Here is a 13,762-nt window from a genome sequence, read left to right as displayed (position 1 = left end):
AAAAAAAAAAAAAAAAAAGAAAAATGAAGAGCTTTGCTCTGCCAGGAGCTAGGAATTATGAGTGTTTTTTTTCAAATCTGCCTCTAATGTATGAATAAATCATCTTTTCAATTTTTTTAAAATAATGACACTGTCACTAGCTTTATTTCTTTTATTTCCTTTCATGTTTCTCTCAATGCCTGGTTTGTTTAGTCCCAACGCAACTCTAAAAGGCAGAAGGAACACACAGCTGAAGTACACCGAGGAGGAAGCCTGGCCCTCGTTTTTGTAAGGAAAGCCTAACAAACTGAACTCAAACTCAAACTACAAGCCCTTAGACTAAGCAAGGCCCCAATCAGAGAGGTGAAGCTGTACCTATTATGAACCGAGGCAGGCTCCTGAATCACACAAGGCACGCCGTTCTCCAGGGTGCAGTTTAAGCTGCTTGTCAGACACACCGGCAGAGTGGGCCACAGGTCTCCAGGTGAGTAAAGACCTAGGAAGAGAACAAGGCCTGAGTCCACCCTATCCTCACCTGGCCTTCATCCTACCCTTCCTGAACCTACTCTTCCCTCCGGAAAACACTCCCTGATGTCACCCACACACGCTGACTGACTCCTTTTGGGACATAATTTCAGGATATAATTCTCAAATACAGCGTATTATTTTGACCGTTTCTTCAGGCGGTGTCTGTCTCCTGATCTGGATGACAAGATGAGGTTCATGTAACAAGTATTTCAGGAATTACTTTCTGCAAGGCCCCGTTATAGACACTGAGGATAGAGCAGTGAAGAAGTTACATTCAAGTGAGCAGAGACAACCAACGAAGATAGCACAGCAGATAATGTATGTGCTGTGATGGCAAATACAGCAATTTCTTTTCGAGACGGTCTCGCTCTGTCACTCAGGCTAGAGTGCAGTGGTGACATCTCGGCTCACTGCAACCTCTACGTCCCAGGCTCAAGCGATTCTCCTGCCTCAGCCTCCTGAGTAACTGAGACTATAGGCGCACACACACCACCATGCCCAGCTACTTTTTGTATTTTTAGTAGAGACAGAGTTTCACCATGTTGGCCAGGCTGGTCTCAAACTCCTGGCCTCAAGTGATCCACCCGACTTGGCCTCCCACAGTGCTGGGATTACAGGTGTGAGCCACCTGTGCCTGGCCAAATACAACTATTTAAGATAGGATGGTCAAAGGCCTCACGGAGGGAACAGCTCCTCAAAGATGTGACTGAGGTGAGGGAGTGAGCCCAGTGGATACAGGGCAAGCACATTCCAGGCCGCAGAAACAGTACTGCAAAAGCCCTGAAGCGAACATGCCTGGGAGTTCAAACAGCAAGGATACCAGTGTGGCCAGGAAGGAGAGGGGAAAGGGGAAGAGTAGGAGGTTAGCCACAGAGCTGACTGGGAGCAGAGAAGACAGAGCCTGTGCGCCCCTTGAAGAATTTAGGCATTTTCTGAAGCTACCGAAAGGATCTGAGCAGAGTGACTTCTTGGAGACAAGTCTCTAGGGATTGCTCCCATTGCTGCACATCTTGTAAGTAGAGGCACTGGCAACCTTTCTCTTGGACTATCTTTTCAGAGACGTTTGCTAGGCAATAGTGTCTCTTTCTGGAGCAAAACAGGCATGCTTGATGCCTATTATAAAATCTTTGGGGTCCCAAAGCTCAGGGTTCCTCTCCTGTAGTGCAACCCACTGTGTGTGGCATCCATCTAGGGCTGTCCGAGTCACCCCCGTGGGGCTCAGAGAAACTCATGCAACCAGGTTGCAGCTCACGCAGTGGGCTTGCCCCCAGCTACATTTCAGCTTTATGTGGAAAAACGGCAGCTATCCCTCTGGGGAAACTTTATCCCCTCCACTCTGTACCTGAAGCAAAGGTGCTGGCTCAGTGGGCCCTCAATTCCCAGGAGCTCCCTTAAATGCCTGGGTCTGCCTCACTGATGGCTGGTTCTGGCTGAAATCCAACAGCATCTACTAGGACGCTGCAGCTGTCCCACCTCAACACCCACCATGCAGAACTGAAAAGGAACGTAGCCATTTTGATCAGTGGGCAGAACCCAAAGTGGTTCTCACAGCTCTGGCTAATTCTGCCCTGATGAACCTTGCTAGGTTTAAAGGAGTCTTAAGCTATTGCCAATGGCTTAGGTGCTTGGTCTGCCACTTGGGAAGCAACAGACGGGCAGATTAAAGACATTGTTGTCTGGGGCTCTGAAATGTGGAAATGGATCTTGGCTTCTGTTTAAACCTTGGAGCCACTCAAGATGCAGGTCCTTGGTGAGGATATGTTCTCCACTGAGATCAACCGGAATCAAGATACCGATCAGGTCTGCACCACCCAGGCTGCCGCTGTTGCTACCTGGGTACACCATTGCCCTAGACATGGCAACACTTCCAGCATCACACACTGGGCACAAAGGAAGCTTCCTGGAAGGTAGCTGGTTCGTGCACATCCTATGGGAATCAATCACTAGGAGGGAGCTACCCAGTTAGACACGGCTGGTATGGAATTTGCTGATATTAGCTGAAGTGATCGAAGACAGCACCTGGTCCCTGGAAGGCATCTGGATCAGCCTCAACTCACTGGCCGTGGTAGCTACAGATGACAGAATTGCTCCAGATGTTCTCCTTGCAGGCCAAGGTGCAGTCTACGCAATCACTAATACATCCTGCTGTACCTGGAGTAATGCCTCTGGCCAAGCGGAAAGATCAACACCGAAACTTACAGAGAAAGCCATCTGGCTCTCTAAGGTAGACCCTGGTGGTCTATTGGATTTGTTCAGCTGGTTGGGTCTGAGACTCTGGGGCATGGTTGAGGTCAATACTGCAAAGTGGCCTCATCCTGCTGCGTGGGCTCCTGTGGACAGCCGCTGTGAGAAAGTGTATGAGACAAAACAGATTTGGTTCCACCTTCCTTGGTCAGATTAAGAATTGCTTATGGCAGGATGCACTCATGTGAAAATCTACCAGAAGCCGAGGCTACATAGAAATAAGAGGTGTGTACGTTGTGAGACAATTCTCCATGGGTCTCTCAGGTTTCTGCACTTATGAGAACAAGCACTGGCTCCTTTATTCTGGCCTAGCTTTCCCAGTGCATTTGTTAGGCAAAATCTCTGAAGGAAGAGTTAGTGTCTCCCTTTGAGGCAAGGCCTGAGTTTGCTTAATGTCCAACACACTAGAGAGAATATCTTCTACATATACATTTGGGAGTTGTCCAGGTCAAAGGAAGACTCAGACCTCTGCAAGCGGATGAGATCACCAAGGGAGCGTGCACATACAGAGAAGAGGAGGGCACCAAGGTCTGCTCTCCTGAGGGCTCGGGGTCATGAGGCGGGGAGATGGGGAGGAGCTGGATCAGGAACCTAAGGTCTACCAGCCAGAACAGAACGTCCAATGTCATAGGTCAACATGGGGACCAAAAACAGAACCCATCAAGCACTCAGAAATGTGTAAATCGCCAAAGACTCCGACAGCACCGTTTCAGGGGAGGCATAGCAGCAAAGGTCAGATTACAGGGCTTTCTAGAGAGGACAGGAGGAGAGGAATTTGAATCAGCAACTAAGATAATTTTTCTAAGGAGTTTCCTAAAGATGGGGCAGAGAAACAGTAACAGCTGAAAAAGGCAGTCAAGAGAGAGTTTGGCTATTGTTGAATTTTTAATGATGGGACGTATTATAGTATATTTGTGTGCTGATGAGAATGACCCATTCCAGAAAAACTGATGATTGGAGAGAAGGGTTGCATTGACAATCCTTCAGGCTGCAACAGGATAGAGGCAGAGAATGGTGGGCAGGTGGAGAGGGCAGTGGGAGCTTACTGAAGGCCTCTAACTATCTCTCTTTTCCAGTAAAACAGGAAGCAAGATCAAGTAAAAGAATGAGGCAGGAGGCATTGGAACTGTGGAGACAGAGGGGCAGGGTGGGAGGACACAGGCATTACGCAAAGTGGGTGGTGGGGAATCCACAGAGGCCGCTGGCATGGGGAACACGGCTCTCCAGCTTCACTCGCCTGCACAGGAGCAGGTGGAGCAGGTGGGGCCCTGGGCCAAACCATGGCTGGGGCTTTGCAATAAAGCAATAAAGGAAGAGGAGTTGAGGAAATGACGGTAGCAATAGATCAGGCCATCTCAGCTGGGCAAGAAGGAAAACATGGCTGTGAGGAAGGTGAGGGAGTACAAAGGCGATGGGCCCACTGCTTTGCAGGTAATAGACTGTGGACAAGATGTACTCTGTCAGTACATCTGACAAGGGCCAAGGTGAAGGCACTTGAAGTGTGAACACACACACACACACACACACACACACACACCCCTACCACTGGGTTAGGACACCAAACCAGACATGTATCTCCAACTGACAGACAGCAAAGCAGAACGGCATATGCTGAAGGGCAGATGCTCTGTCAATTTTTATTTTTCCTCACCATTAAAATCCTACCTTTCTCTGTTAACCCACAGGAAAAAGAAAAGTACCATCTAAACCACCCCCACCTCTTGCCTTTGCAAATTGTGGTTTATTGAATTTTAGATTTTTTTAATTGAAAACACTTATTTTACTGGACTAGTCATTAGATTCAATTTGCTATTTCTGTTGATAACTGGACAAGTCCAAAAGGAACCACATAAAGTCTTCCACTTTCAAGGGTAAAAATTCTCCAATGTGCAAAGCAGCTTTTAAACCCAGCGTTAAATTCTATGACCAAAAGCAAGTATGTGTATTAAAGACAGAATAAAAATCAGGTTTATCCTGCCACAATTTCTGACCCACGTTAGGCAAGAAAGAAGCCCTAGAATCAAACAGGAAACAAAAGAAGAGAGGTCAAAGAGGAGGAAAAAAGAAGAAACTGAGGGAAGACTGGAGTTCACTTCCCATCAGAGTCCCCCCACCCGCCCCTGGCAAGAGAGGTTTCCTTCCCACCCACTGCTATTTCCATGCACCCAGGCAACTGCCTTTCCCGCAGGCAGAAGGTCTCAACCCTGTTGCCGGAGCCAAGCTGGTCTCCAAGGCTGTAGAGGCTGAATTAACCAGCTTCTAAAATAGAGTGAGTTGGGGAGGAAGGGGAGCAGGCCAGGGAAAGTGGTAAGCAGGTGACATGCTGCACCCTCAACCCAGGCACGGTCCCCAGTCAGCCTCTCTTCCCTTAGGCCATGCATCACCCTTCTGTAGATTTCTGTCATCTCTGATTAGGGAAGGTGAACTAAATGCATCGGGAGTCTCCTGTGAGGGGCCTGCAATTATTCCAAGGCAGAAAACATCTGTGCCTCAGCTGTAGAGAGGGGGCTCAGAATTGATACACAAGGTCAGCTGGGGCCCTGATCAGGCCTGTCCACAGAGCAGGTGCCTTCCTGATGTACGAACGTGTGGCTTGGAGAAGGGGCCAGAGGGGAAACAGCCCTGTCCCACCCCACCTGCTTTGTCTTCTCAAGCTCATCAGCCAGGAATACAGACAGCACAGAACCCGTGGCTGATGTCTGCAGCAAGAGGAATGCATCTCACCTTTATCTTCTTCAACACCTGTGGGCCCGGCAGGAAGGCTGGGGCAGGAAGGCTCTGCGTATTGTGGGAGGCTATTCACGGCCCTGCAGGGAAGTGAGCAAAGGAGGAACAACTCACTTTTTTCTGCACAAGGAAATACGGATACTGTATAACCAAGTCTGATTGAGTTTTCACATGACGTCTTCCCCAAGAAACATACAGATAGAAAAGATGCAAAGTTATACAGCCAGAAAAGAATTGAGGAATATTAAATTCCCAATTTAATATTCCTGTGGTTTTAAATCTACCTGTCCCCGTTAGCAGCAATTCTCACTCCTGTGTTTACATCCTGCCTCCAATAAACCCATGAAGGGCTTTGCTTGTGCACTAGCAAGTTTCCTTCCTCACAGACTTACCCATTTAACTGCATTCTCGGTCCTCTCACAGTGAGGGAGGCCCCTAAGAAACCAAGTTTATTTCTCACCTTGAATTCTCCTTCTTACCCACCCTCCTCTTCTCTCACTCAATCAAACGTACTTGTTCATTTTGTCCAATGCTGCAGAAATCGTCATAGAGCAGAACTGTAAGCATGTATCTACTAGGTTCTTGCGAAATTTACTAAATTATCAATGCTTAGTTTTATTTCAAGGCCTAGCAAAGGGTAAATTATTCCCATCTTTATAATAACTACTGCTTCTACCTACTACACTTGGAAGAAATAAGGTCTTCTTGGCCAGGTGTGGCGGCTTACACTTGTCATCACAGCACTTTCGGAGGCCAAGGCGGGCAGATCACAAGGTCAGGAGTCTGAGACCAGCCTGGCCAATATGGTGAAACCCTGTCTCTACGAAAAATATAAAAAGTAGCCAGGCGTGGTGGTGGGCGTGTGTAATCCCAGCTACTAGGGAGGCTGGGGCAGGAGAATTACTTGAACCCGTAAGGCGGAGGTTACAGTGACCCAAGATCGCGTTACTGCACTCCAGCCTGGTCAACAAGAGCAAAACTCCATCTCGGGAAAAAAAAAAAAAAAAAAAAAAAAAGAAGAAAGAAAGTCTTTTCTCTTCTGAGACAGAATCTTGCTCTGTTACCCAGGCTAGAGTGTAGTGGCGTGATCACAGCTTACTGCAGCCTCAATCTTCTGGGATCAAATTATCTTCCCACCTTAGTCTCAGTGAGTAGCTGGAAATACAGGCGTGCGCCACTACGCCTGACAAATTTCTTAAAAAATTATTTTTAGAGATGGGGTTTCATTATGTTGCCCAGACTGGTCTTGAACTCCTGAACTCAAGAGATCCTCCCACCCTGGCCTCCCAAAGTGCTAGGATTACACATGTGAACCACCATGGCTGGTCTCAGAAATTTGGTATTTTCTAAAGTGGCTCCCTCTCTGGAAAAAAAAAAAAAAAAAAGTGATACCAGAGACTCTCTTACATGAACCATGTTTACCTGTACCACTTCTGAATTATTAATAAAATCAGATTCTACTTTCCTGTATCTTTAAAAAGTTTCATATTTTAACCTGCACAACACTAAGTACAAAGAAGAAATACACTAATTGGTAGAAAAAGCAATACATAAAACATACTGTCAAAGCTGGAAAATAAAAAACTTACATGGGATTGCAGATGTTATGGGAAAGATTCAAGGAGATGGGAGCTTCAGAAGGAAAATCATTTGGTGAAACACTGTCTCCTGCATTAGAAAAAACACAACAAGTTTTAAAAAGTATACTTCAATTGTATATTCGGTATTAAAATGCATAGGTTATTAATATCATTAATGCCTAATGACTGACTTTTCACTTTAAACTGATATTCACACATTTAGCCATTTAATTTTTCATTAAATATTAAACATGAATCGTGCAATTACAATTATAAACATTTAGGTATATTTCTTAATCTCTTTTTGTTGTTATTGCGTTTTGTTTTATTTGAGACAGAGCCTTACTATGTCACACAGGCTGGAGTGCAATGGCGTGATCTTGGCTCATTGCACCTTCCGCCTCCCGGGTTCAAGCGATTCTCCTGCCTCAGCCTCCCAAGTAGCTGCGATTACAGGCACGCACCACCAAACTGGCTAATTTTTGTATTTTTAGTAGAGATGGAGTTTCGCCATATTGACCAGGCTGGTCTTGAACTCCTGACCTCAGGTAATCCACCTGCCTTGGCCTCCCAGAGTTCTTTATAATCTCTTTTATGTGTTTGTATATGTATAAAATTGGAATCATATTTTACAGAAACATTGTCTTCTTTTTTTTTACACCATTTATTACATTGGGGACATTTTTCCTGCTATTACATAACCCTCACACAATTTAAAGACTGCATACTATGCTACTGTACAGCAATATCATTAATAATTTTCATCATTCTACTAATGGCAGCCATTCCCTCAAGCAAAAGATACAATTGTAGTTCTTCTTAACATACCTCTCCCTCCCTTATTTTTTGAGACAGTCTTGCTCTGTCACCCAGGCTAGAGTGCAGTGGTGATCTCAGCTCACTGCAACCTCCGCCTCCTGCCTCAGCCTCCCAGTAGCTGGGACTATAGGCACTCGTCACCATGCCCAACTAATTTTTATATTTTTAGTAGAGACGGGGTTTTGCCATGTTGGCCAGGCTGGTGTCAAACTCCTGACCTCAAGTGATCTGTCTGCCTCAGCCTCCCAAAGTGCTGGGATTATAGGTGTGAGCCACTGTGCCTGGCCTCCATTTTTAAAATCCCACACAGGAATCATCAGGCAAAACCTTCAGTCCTCAGTGGTAGATGCACATGCACAGAATGGATCACTGGTGTGAACATCTTAGCAGGGGATCATTAAGACAACAATGTCTAAAAAGGCTGAGCAAGACAAGAGGGATGGCTGAAAATGCAGAGAAATGCTAGTGGAATCACATACATGTGGGTACTTCCTCTAGGTTTTTATGGCTGCCACTGCACTAGTTTCTCAGACAAAACATTCTTTTAAGGTCTCACTGCTGGTGGGAGAGAGGAAAAATAGCACAGCTTGCAGCCTGCAGAAGGAAATTCTCTATGGCTTGTGTTCGTCACGCAGAACAGCCATGAGGAGAGGAGGAGATGAGGTGGGCAGTGCACTGGGATCCGGGGGAAGAAGCCCTGGGTTCAAGCCTGAGCTACCACATGGTGTCAAAGGATCTGGGCAACTCTGAGGCTGAGTCTTCAGAAGAGGATGAGAACACGCTGTGGACACAGCATGAGCATGCTTGACAAATGCAAGACACCACACAAACGGGAACTGCACAACCTCACGACCCTCTCTTTTCACTAAGGTTAAAAATTTACTACGTTGAAAACAACGGTTAAAAGGAATGGAACTACATCTTCATTTAGATGTAAAGGTATAAAAAACAATGCTGAATAGGCCGGGCATGGTGGCTCATGCCTGTAATCCCAGCACTCTGGGAGGCTGAGGAGGGCAGATCACTTGAGGCCAGGAGTTCAAGACCAGCCTGGGCAACATAGTGAAACCCCATCTCTACTAACAATACAAAAATTAGCCAGGCGTGGTGGCACATGCCTCTAATCCCAGCTACTCGGCTGGCTGAGGCATGGGAGTTGCTTAAACCCAAGAGGCAGAGGTTTCAGTGAGCTGAGATACCACCACTGCACTCCAGCCTGGATGACACAGGGACTCTCTCTCTCAAAAAAATTAAAAATTCAACCTGAGTGAAAAGAGCAAGAGGCAGAAGGCTACACTGAAGTATTATTTCATTTATGTAAGTTAAAGACTAATAGTCAATATTTTGTTGATGGATATATGAATGTAAAATTAAAAATGGACTAAAAGTACCCAGACCAAATTCATGACAGTAAACAGTGATTCCCTTGGGGAGGGAGAAGTTAACACATGATAAAATATTTTTTCTTTAAAAAAAAAAAAGAAGCAAATATGGCAAAATTAAGAGTCGTTAATTCTGGGTAACAGAAACACAGATGCTTCTTTGATCTCTCCTACATCATTAACTTTCTCAAAAATAAGGGACGACCAATGTTCACAGTAGCATTATTCAAACAACCAAAATGTGGAAGTTATCATCCAAGTGTCCATCCACAGATACGTGGATAAACAAAATGTGGTCTGTACATAAAATGGAGCATTACCCGGCAATAAAAAGGAAGGAAATGCTGACACATGCTGCCAAGTTTTTGAACCTTGAAGACATCATGCTAACTGAAATGACCCAGTCACAAAATGACAATCATACTGTATGATTCCACTTATATGATACTCAGGGTAGTCAAATTCACAGACACAGAAAGTAGAAGAGGGGTCAGCATGGGTTACAGAGAGGGAGAAATGCAGAGTTATCGTTTCATGCGTAGAGTTTCAGTTTTGCAAGATAAAAAATTCTGGAGATGGACAGGTGTGACGGCTGCACAGTGTGATGCCCCTAGTGCCACAGAACACCACACCTCAGAAGCATCACAGTGGCCAGTGCTGTGTTATGTATATTTTACCACAACAAAAAGAATGTACCAAAAAAAAAAAAAAAGAATGTACAAATGAAAAACTAAATGCAGAGCTCCTTGAACTATTTCCAAGACAGACACTAAAAAACAACGATGATGATTATGGTAAGGATGGAAGGGAAAAAGGAGAGGAAAGAAAAAGAAAATGAGTGAAGTCCAAAGCAAAGGTCAAGGCCACTGTCCCACCTGTCCTCTGCACGCTTGAGGGCAGATGGAGACTGTGCTGACTGGGTATTCGAGAGGGCAGAGGGAAGGGTCACTGTGAGTGCCTGGGGCTCCGCTCAGGACTCACCAGCCGGCAGGAAGTGCTGGGTGTCCACTGCCAGCTTCTTATCCCCGTCAGAGCTGCTGGTGCTGCTCCAGCTCCCCCAGCTGCCCCGGCTGGCACGCACGCTGCCCGAGGAGCTCCCGCAGTCAGAGCTGGAATCAGAGCAGAACTTGTCTGCACACTTTTTCTCAGGCTTCCGGTAGTAACCTTCTGGAGGAAGAGTGAGAGCAGTCATGTTTCCCTGAAACAACTGTTAACCTCATGCATTTCTAGCAGAAGGAGAGAGGCGACAGGAGGAGGAAGGCCACGTTCACCTTCAGCTACCTCTGCTCATCTAGCAAGAAAGAAGGAGTGTGTGGAAACTAATGGCTGTACTATGAGAAACAGGGGATGGGCTGTGTACTCTGCCTACAGCAGGAGCAATTAAGGGCTAAGATGGCCAACACCAACTATATAAACATGATCTAATAATGATTCTACAAATAACAAATATCTTCTATCAAGAACGCTGAGGCTACTCTATTGCACCGAAGATTCATAGAGGTCTCTTCTAATAAGATGTCCAATAAAAGTTTCAAAATATTGATACATGGGTGGGGAGACTTTTCAATAAGATCAAAAGCAACACACACGTGTCAAGAGAATGAAAAATAGAGGGTGGAAGGCGAAACCAGCTAAGTGTGCTGGCCTGTGTGCGTGACATGGGGCATGTGTCTAGAGAAAGTGGGTGTTGGTTGGGAGGGTTACAACCCCCACCACCCCATACCCCACATGTACTGCCCTATCCTGTACCAGACCCTGGACTCAGCACTGGGTGTCCCTCTACCTACCACTCCCAGGGACACCGCCCAGCAGGCCTTGGACGGGGCAGCAGCCTGGCTCTGCAGAACTCCAGGTGAGGGGCTAGCACCATCTCACTTGGCCAGTCCCCTCTTTCACCAAAGGGGGCCTGTCTAAGCAAGCAAGCATTGTTCCTTCAGCAATATGCCTGAGGATAGTTATAACTGGCCAGACTGGAGGGTGGGGGGGCAGCACTAGAGGCCTACTCAGAGTCAACCAAATCTTAGTTTTCTGATCTCACCCTGAAAGTTTTCCAGTGGGGCTTTAGTCATTAGCTAAGTTTTCTGTAGAGATATCACTGAGATGTCATTTCTCTTACTAGACACTTCCTTGAGGAAACAAAAATTCCAACAGAAGCATCATTTGTAGCTCAGTGTCATTACATACCTGCCTCTCTCTGGGCGGCAGGTAAACTGCTTGCAATTTCGGCATCTGCTTTACCAGTCTCCCTGGTGCTTTCCTGTATACACCAGCTTCTTACATTGATGTCGCTGCTGAGCTCAGACCTCTCAAAGTCACTGCACACAAGCTTTAGGTCACTCTGTTCAGAGGGCCTGCAAGAGCCACACACACAAAAAAACCACATCTGTATTTTATCATGTACACATGCAGACTTCCTTTCCATGAGACTTAATAGAGGTGAAAATATGAATCTGGGACAATAAGAGTCCTCCTCTTTTTGGGTCTGGTGGCAGAATATGATGAGCAGAAAGGCACACCAGTAAGAAAAAGATTTTGTCATTTTAGAATTAGAATTAATTTTGAACTCATTTAATCTATTTTCACAGTTTACAGTGAGAGGAGTAAGACTCTGCAAGGTCACTCAAAGTCACCTGATAAGTGGCAGGTCCAGGGCCAGAACCCAGGACTCTCGGCTTGTTTTCCCTGTTGTTAGTGTAAAATATGGTTTTTCAATAGATGAACCTGTTCCTTGGTGTCTGGCAGAAGGTATAAAGTGTTCATTTAAATGCATTCTCATTCACTCACTTAACAAACATCTGTTGAGTGGCCACCACATGCCAAGTGCTGTTATGAAAGGTGCAGTGCCTACAAAGAAGAATAAAGTTCTTTTCCCAAAGATCTCAAAGTTGAACAATACCTCTCTTACTAGACCTTGAATGCCTCGAGGGAAGAACTGCAAAACAACTTCAGAAATAGCAATACAGAAACGTAGAGAATGCTACCGGAGAATTTCACACAGTCCAATTTCAGTACCTAATGTTAGGTTTGTAGGATGGCAGGTAAGATCAAATATGTGAGACGTGCCAGGTAATTTCAATGATTTCTGATCAAGGTTAAAAAAAAAGAGTACATAGACAGGAACAAGAGCCAAGGACAGAGACAATCTGAAACAACCTACTTCTTAAGCGTCATGACCCCAAAACATTATAAGCTTCTGGCTACTTTAAAGTTATTTTTCAACAACTGGATTTATTATTTCTTTATGTCAGAAATCTGCTTTTAAAAATGTATCCTAATGTTTAACTGGTGAAATTCCACTTTAATTTTATATCTTTCTATATGCTCACATCAGGAAAATATAACACTTTAAAGTGACCTCAGGGTCGATCACATGTTTATGAAGATACATGCAAATGAATCCAACTAGGTCTGAGGCGTTTCCTCTCTATGGTATACTGCCTTGCAGCTTTCAAATCACTTAGTCTACATAATATAGGTCTAAATAAAGATAATTACCTGTTAATAATGTTAGCAAGAAATTAATAATGGATATGTGTATTTTTTTCACATTTGCATTTTGCTGATTTCTCAGTGTAAGCTGGGTGTTGAATTGGAGCCTGAAGATTCCCGGGAGCTGCTGTACATCTGAGCACTGCTGGGGAGCTTGCTACGATGCTGAATCCCAGGCTCCGAATGGAACCTCCTCCAGGGCCCGCAAGCAGGCACATAAATAGCACCACGTGTGCTCTGTGCCGGTGGCAATTCTGCCAGAGGTGCCTCCCAACAAGCTGAACTGCAGCAAGGTGGAATTCCTTCCCATGCAAATGTGCAACTGCTAGAGAAAAATCTAACAGAAACACACTGAAACACCTAGCTGAGCTCACAAAGAAGAGAACTCTCTAGATGCCAGAGCTTCAAAGAACAAGCCAGAGTGGGGAAGGTGGGGGGTACTGGGCAGGAAACAGGCCTGGCTGTCCAGGAGCTGGGTTTTAATGCCCACTCACGGACACCCTCATACAGGCATCAGGGAGCTGAAATGAGTCTCCTGTATGAGACTGTGGCCCTGGAATGGGGCATCCTCAGTACATGGGAGACCAGAAAAGCTCCATCCACAGGCCCAATGAGGAAGAGAAAGAGGAGCACATCTCTGCTGCAGGCTCCTGGCACATGCGTGTGTGGGAGGCTGGAAGTCTAACCTGAGAAATCAAAACTCAGAGACCATACCACCTGCGGGGACTTGAAGTCAGAAAGTACACACTACTGACCTGGTGGAAAAATCCCCAAGCTGAGATATTTATAAAAATTAGATTTAGGTCACGCCTGTAATCCCAGCACTTTGGGAGGCTGAGGCGGGTGGATCACGAGATTAAGGGATCGAGATGATCCTGGCCAACATGGTGAAACCCGTCTCTACTAAAAATACAAAAATTAGCCTCGCGTGGTGGTACGTGCCTGTAGTCCCAGCTACTTGGGAGGCTGAGGCAGAATTGCTTTAAACCGGAAAACGGAAGTTGCAGTGAGCCA

General features: G+C 45.7%; 1 protein-coding gene across 4 annotated transcripts in view; it reads right to left on the bottom strand.

Annotated features, from left to right (window-relative positions):
* The window catches only part of TMEM131L (transmembrane 131 like), a 177,109-nt gene that overhangs the window by 4,511 nt on the left and 158,836 nt on the right, over positions 1-13,762 (bottom strand). For 3 of the 4 annotated variants that reach the window (XM_017498782.2, XM_017498783.2, XM_037727964.1), the window contains exons 28-32: positions 11,444-11,610; positions 10,241-10,426; positions 7,068-7,146; positions 5,476-5,558; positions 355-475 (exon numbers count right to left, since the gene is read on the bottom strand). In XM_017498782.2, coding sequence (XP_017354271.1) covers positions 355-475; positions 5,476-5,558; positions 7,068-7,146; positions 10,241-10,426; positions 11,444-11,610 — 636 coding nt within the window. The remainder of the gene's footprint in view (positions 1-354; positions 476-5,475; positions 5,559-7,067; positions 7,147-10,240; positions 10,427-11,443; positions 11,611-13,762) is intronic. The other variant, XM_017498784.2, reaches the window with a different exon arrangement.

Source organism: Cebus imitator, unplaced genomic scaffold (assembly GCF_001604975.1).
Source record: "Cebus imitator isolate Cc_AM_T3 unplaced genomic scaffold, Cebus_imitator-1.0 Scaffold251, whole genome shotgun sequence".
In the NCBI taxonomy this organism is placed as follows: Eukaryota; Metazoa; Chordata; class Mammalia; order Primates; family Cebidae; genus Cebus; species Cebus imitator.
This window is presented reverse-complemented; position numbering and strand designations above follow the sequence as displayed.